Below are 6911 nucleotides of genomic sequence, written 5' to 3' on the forward strand. Positions count from 1 at the left end.
TTAACCTGTTTCAAACTTCTGTCCATTTTCACAGAGCCCACAGATGCTGGAGTCACCCAAACACCCAGGCATAAAGTGACAAAGATGGGACAAACGGTGACTCTGAATTGTGAGCCAATTTCAGGCCATACCTACCTTTACTGGTACAGACAGACCTTGGAGCAGGGACCAAAGTTTCTCATTTACTTCAGCAGTCAAATGCCTGTCGATAACAGTGGGATGCCCAAGGAACGATTCTCAGCTAAGATGCCCGATGGATCATTCTCCACTCTGGAGATCCAGCCCACAGAACCTGGGGACTCAGCCATGTACTTCTGTGCCAGCAGGTTAGCCACAGCGCTGCAGAGTCACCCCCTCCCTGTGCAGAAACCCTCCTGCTTCCCCTTCTCACATCAGCTGTCCTGTCAAATAAAGATCTTCTCTGGCCTCACTCACCAGGAGAAATGAGTTGGTTTGGAGCATGACAAGAACAGAAATAATAAGGTATCAAAAGAAAACCTTGAGCAGGAAAAAAATGTAGGAAGTAGGCTTCAGGGATTTCTCACAAATTGTCTGTGGACTCAAAACACACCACACCTATAAGATGAATCTTAATTACTCTTGCTATGGATATTTCTGCCTCCTGCATTGGCCTCCCCAGTAAAGGAGGTCCTAAGCCAGTGATGGCGAACCTTTTGAGCTCGGCGTGTCAGCATTTTGAAAAACCCTAACTTAACTCTGGTGCCGTGTCACATATAGAAATTTTTTGATATTTGCAACCATAGTAAAACAAAGACTTATATTTTTATATTTATTTTATATATTTAAATGCCATTTAACAAAGAAAAATCAACCAAAAAATGAGTTCGCGTGTCATAGGTTCGCCATCACTGTCCTAAGCCCTTCATTCTCTTCTCACTCTAAGCTGTTAACAGAATTCACCCCACTTTGTACACATACACACACACACACACACACACACACGAGCTTTGATTGTACCAGACCTCTTTATGACAATTGCAGACATTCCTTTATAATGTTCACATCATCTTCCCATTTACAGGGGCTCTTTTATTTCATCCAGACTATCTCAAATGTGGATAAAGCACATGCTTTAATACATTCTATGGAAACTAACACTCCCAGGATCCTGGAATTTATTAGTCTCTGTCCTGCTGAGGTCTCATCAGCTGCCAGATACAAAACAATAAACATGGACTCCACATCGGGATATCTAAACCCAGGCAGACTTGTCCAGTCTTTTGTTCGCCCTCTTACCTACCTGACCATGTCTTTATCATGCACATGTGTATTTTATTCTGATTTATGCCAGAAATTTCCCCATAACACCTTCAATCTAATCTGAATGCTTCTAATTACTCTATTTCATGGTCTTACTTCACATCACTTCCCAGCCCCTACTAGGGCATCATTGGCAACTGGTGTAAAAGATGCCTTGTTTTGAGTGCCTAAGGCAATGAGGTTTACCTGAGCTCTGTCATACAGCCAATTCCACTGTCACTGTCCTACGTTTTGCTATTCAGAGGCCCAGGCTTTCAAGATGGAAATAGTGAAGAATAAAATTTCTACTGTGGTTACGCCGAAAGATGTAATCTGCTTCTATCTATGTTTGATTTCAATTCATTCTTTGTCTTTCTGGGTCCTCCCTGCTGCTTCCAGAACATTGTCCTCTCCACTTTTTAATACCTAGCTCTTCACACACATGGCATTAGAATATTGCCCATTGTTGCTCAATCACTTCTTTACTATCAGATCGCTCCTCAGTCACTTATTCTCCCTTCTAATAATCCTGCCATCGTTAGTGACATTATCCTCACACAGACAATGTATACATATGTTTGGCTTCTCAGTTTCTTGAACTCCTCAATTTTGATGATTTTTTTTTTGCCTCCAATCCTTCTCCGGTGAACTTAGATGATTCCAGAGCAGGAACTGAATAACAAATAAGCTCCTTCCAAAATCTCTATTTCAATCATTCCCTCCTCCTCTGGGTTCCTTCTTTCTTTCCACCTCACTAACTCAATACCATCCTGCTACGATGCTTATAGCCCTGACCTTCAATCCAAGTAGTCAACAGCTTGTAAAATTTCATGTTCTTAATTCTCACATCGTCTAAATTAGGGTCAAGATTTAAGACCATAATGATAACCCTGGTTAAATCCAACTCCCTCTTTCCAGGGCATCTATTTACCTCCCTTCATAATGAGCATGGTGGCCAAGTGAAACTCATTCCATGAGGGATCGGGGCAAAGCCCAAACTCAGCAAGGAGTTATACACACATGGTATTGCCCATTGTTGCTCAATCACTTCTTTACTATCAGATCGCTCCTCAGTCACTTATTCTCCCTTCTAACCTTCTAATAATCGTTAGTGACATTATCCTCACACAGACAATGTATACATATGTTTGGCTTCTCAGTTTCTTGAACTCCTCAATTTTGATGATTTTTTTTTTCCTCCAATCCTTCTCCGGTGAACTTAGATGATTCCAGAGCAGGAACTGAATAACAAATAAGCTCCTTCCAAAATCTCTATTTCAACCATTCCCTCCTCCTCTGGGTTCCTCCTTTCTTTCCACCTCACTAACTCAATACCATCCTGCTACGATGCTTATAGCCCTGACCTTCAATCCAAGTAGTCAACAGCTTGTAAAATTTAATGTTCTTAATTCTCACATCGTCTAAATTAGGGTCAAGATTTAAGACCATAATGACAACCCTGGTTAAATCCAATTGTCTCTTCCCAGGGCATCTATTTACCACCCTTTATAATGAGCATGGTGGCCAAGTCAAATTCATTCCATTAGGGATCGGGGCAAAGCCCAAACTCAGCAAGGAGTTATTTTGATTTTTTGTGTCTGGGATATATGAATTGCCTTGGAAGAGTGTGAAAGACTTGAGATTTAGAAGAACTCTATTGACATATAGAACTAGTGGTGCTCATGGTACACCAACGTGGAAATGGCAAGCAGGCAGAAGACATGATAAAACAGAGAAAAAAAGAATGGTGAAAGCACTGGGGTCTGAGAGGTGACAACTGATGAAAATCTTGGAGACTTTGAATAATTTAATCACATCTCAAAATAGTCATTATCTACCCTATCCAATCTTCTGTAGAAGATTAATGTTCATCTTTAGGAGGAGGTTCTATGAACAGTGACAGAGAGCAATATCACCCCAAGCCACTCTCCACCTTGTGGAGACCAGAGGAACTAGAACCCCTGCCCCTCTGTTCATGTTCATAAGGCATCATCTGGATGAAGCCTCCTAGTGCAACTCCCTGCCATGACCATCTGGCTACTCTGCTGTATGGCCCTTTGTCTCATGAAAGTAGGAGAGTCCTCAGAAATAAAGAATTTGCATTTTTGGATATTTCCAGTTCTGATTCCATTTATGTTCCTTATCCAGTTCACAAACTCTGTCCACTTCCACAGGGCTCTCAGATGCTGTAGTCACCCAGACACCCAGGAGCATGGTGACAAAGAAGGGACAAGGAGTAACTCTGAGTTGTGAGCCAATTTCAGGCAATACCTACCTTTACTGGTACAGACAAACCTTGCTGCAGGGACCTCAGATGCTGATTTACTTTGGCAATCAAGCTTCTCTTGACAGGAAAGGGATGCCCAATGACTGATTCTCAGCTCAGATGCCCAACGAATCATTCTTCACTCTAAAAATCCAGTCCACACAACCCGGGGACTCGGGCTTGTACCTCTATGCCAGCAGCTTGGCCACAATGCTTCAGAGTCATGCCCTCCCTCTGTAGAAACCTTCCTGCTTCCCCGTCTCACTATAGCCTCCAGGTGTTCAGAGTAAAAATATTCTGTGCTCCTCCATGATCAAAGGAATGCATGTGTTTGGGGATGTCAAGAACAGAAGTAATAACGTATCCACCTAGAAAACCCTGCGTAGGAAACAATGTAGGAAATAGGCTTCAACGTTGCTCACAAATTGTCTGTGGGCTCACAACTCATCACACAGGTATTTCCTAAATTCTGTCCATTTCCACAGAGCCCACAGATGCTGGAGTCACCCAAACACCCAGGCATAAAGTGACAAAGATGGGGCAATCAGTGACTCTGAGTTGTGAACCAATTTCAGGCCATACCCACCTCTACTGGTACAGACAGACCTTGGAGCGAGGACCAAAGTTTCTCATTTACTTCAACAATCAAATTCCTGTAGATGACAGTGGGATGCCCAAGGAACGATTCTCAGCTAAGATGCTTAATGGATCATTCTCCACTCTGAATATCCAGCCCACAGAACCCGGGGACTCAGCTGTGTACCTCTGTGCCAGCAGCTTAGCCACAGCGCTGCAGAGTCACCCCCTCCCTGTGCAGAAACCCTCCTGCTTCCCCTTCTCAATCCAGCACCATGTGTCTTAAGTATAGAAAGGGCTGTCTCCTCCTCTCTCATTGAGAGAAATTAGTTGGTTTGGGGCATGACAAGTGCAGAAATGATAAGAAATTAACAACCCGGGTGGCATGGCGCAGTGGTTGAGGGTCAACCTACGAACCAGGAGGTCATGGTTTGATTCCCAGTCAGGCAGGGAACATGCCCAGATTGAAGGCTCCATCCCTAGTTTGGGGTGTGCAGGAGGCAGCCCACCAATGACTCTCTCTCATCACTGATGTTTCTATTACTCTCTCCCTCAACATTCCTCTCTGAAATCAATTTAAAAAAATTAGTTAATTATTTTTTAAAAAGAAATCAACAGAGAAATCCCTGTTTAGGAAACAATGTAGGAAATGAGCTTTAGAGAATCCTCACAAATAGTCAGTGGGCTCAAACCTACCCACATGTAAGATAAACCTTAATTACCCAACCTGGATTTTCCTGCATTCTTGCATTGGCCTCCACCGGAATGGTAGGAGCTCCTGGTAATGGTTCCTCATCTCTCCATTCTCTTTTCACTCTAAGCTCTAAACAGAATTTCCCCCATACAAATGTCCCTGAGTTCTTTTATTTAGCAAACTTACACTTGTCATGGTCCTACTTTTTGCTATTCAAGAACCCTTAAAGATGAAAACAATAATTTTACTATGAGATATAATCAAATATAATATATCCAATTTTAGTGCATTCTTTCTCCTCCTCGGTTCTTCCTGCTACTGCTAGACCATTCTCCTCTCCTCTGTTTTAATACCCAGCTCTTCACACACATGGCGTTAGCATATTACCTGTTGTTGCTCACTGACTTCTTTATCATCAGGCCTCTCCTCACTCACTTCCTCTCCCCACCACTAACCCTGTCACCATTGGTGTCGTCATCATGACCTAGACAATTTATACAGTTTCTTGACCTCCTCCCATTCAACAATTTTTGGCCTCCAATCTTTTCTACATGCACTTTGATGATTTCAGAACATGGAAAGAAAAACAAATAAGCCCCTTCCAAAATGTCCTTTTCAATTATTTTATGCTTCTACCCGATCCTCCCTTCTTTCTATCTCATCAACACCAGCACTATCCTTCTACGATGCTTCTAGTCAATGACCCTCAGTCCACATACCTAGAAGCTTGTAAACACCCATGTTCTTAATTCTACCATTGTCTAAGCCAGGTTCAATGTTTAAGGCCATGGTTCTTACCCTGGTTAAATCCGGCTCCCTCTGGGCACCTATGAATGGCAAAGTGGGAGTTCCTGAAGCAACCAAGGGCATTTTTGCAACAATCATGATGCAGCCTCATCACTGACAGAAGTCTCTGATATTTATTGAAGAGTATTCCACTAGGCAGCCAGGTGTGCACAGGGAAATGTACAGATCAATAGGACACTTTGCTTACACCTAAAGTATCTATTTCCTCTGACCTGGTCTGTTGGTACCTTTTTTATTAAGTATGAGAAACTTTGTAACCATACAATAACTAAATAATGAAGCTCAAAATACATGACATGATAACATTTAGGTAGAAACATATAAATGAATTTAAAAAGCAAGAAAATACAAATAGATTCATATCTACTGATGTAAACTATATATCTTATCAAATTTTATGAATTACAAGTAATTTTTACTGTAATAAGAAAACATATGTCTTTCATATATGCCATTTTTTACTATAAATTCATACAAGCCAGGAAAAAATTAATGAAAGATTATAGATCAAGTTCTTTTTACTGGTAATTCAACAAAGTAGGATTGGAAGAAGGGCAGGGGCTGATGACTAGCTTTGTGTTAATATGACTTTGTCTCACTTAACAGAGGTAATTTGTAAAATATTAGTACCATAAATTCTTCAAGGGTATTTGGAGATCTTATCAAATAGATTTATATCTACTGATGTAAACTATATATCTTATCAAATTTTATGAATTACAAGTAAATTTTACTGTAATAAGAAAATATATGTCTTTCATATATGCCATTTTTTAGTATAAATTCATACAAGCAAGGAAAAAATTAATGAAAGATTATAGATCAAGTTCTTCTTACTGGTAATTCGACAAAGTAGGATTGGAAGAAGGGCAGGGGCTGATGACTAGCTTTGTGTTAATATGACTTTGTCTCACTTAACGGAGGTAATTTGTAAAATATTAGTACCATAAATTCTTCAAGGGTATTTGGAGATCTTATATTAATAGCAGAAAAGAAAATACTCAGATGTAAAAAAAGGGAGGTATAAAAGCAGTGTCATATGAGGTGGTGAAGGCCAGAGAGATGACTGGTATTTCTTACAAGGGAGAGCCCTTGGTACTGGGGCCACATCCAGAATAGTTAGGACCTATTTAATTCTATGAATGTTCACCTTCTAGAGGAGGTGCTATGAACAGTGACAGAGAGCAATGTCACTGCCAGGTCACTCTCCACCTTGTGGAGACCACAGGAACTAGACCCCCTGCCCCTCTGCTCATGCCCTCAAGGGCCTCCTCTGGGTGAAGCCTCCTCCTGCCCCACCCTGCCATG

At 41.3% G+C, this 6911-nt stretch overlaps 1 gene segment (V, D, J or C); it reads left to right on the forward strand.

Moving 5' to 3' along the window:
- LOC106725286 overlaps nt 1–447 on the forward strand; it is a 4809-nt gene extending 4362 nt beyond the window's left edge. The window contains 1 exon segment of the V gene segment in view: nt 35–447. Within this exon segment, the coding sequence occupies nt 35–447 (413 nt within the window).
- Nucleotides 448–6911: the final 6464 nt, after the last annotated feature.

The sequence above is a fragment of the Myotis brandtii genome, unplaced genomic scaffold, assembly GCF_000412655.1.
Source record: "Myotis brandtii unplaced genomic scaffold, ASM41265v1 scaffold1532, whole genome shotgun sequence".
In the NCBI taxonomy this organism is placed as follows: Eukaryota; Metazoa; Chordata; class Mammalia; order Chiroptera; family Vespertilionidae; genus Myotis; species Myotis brandtii.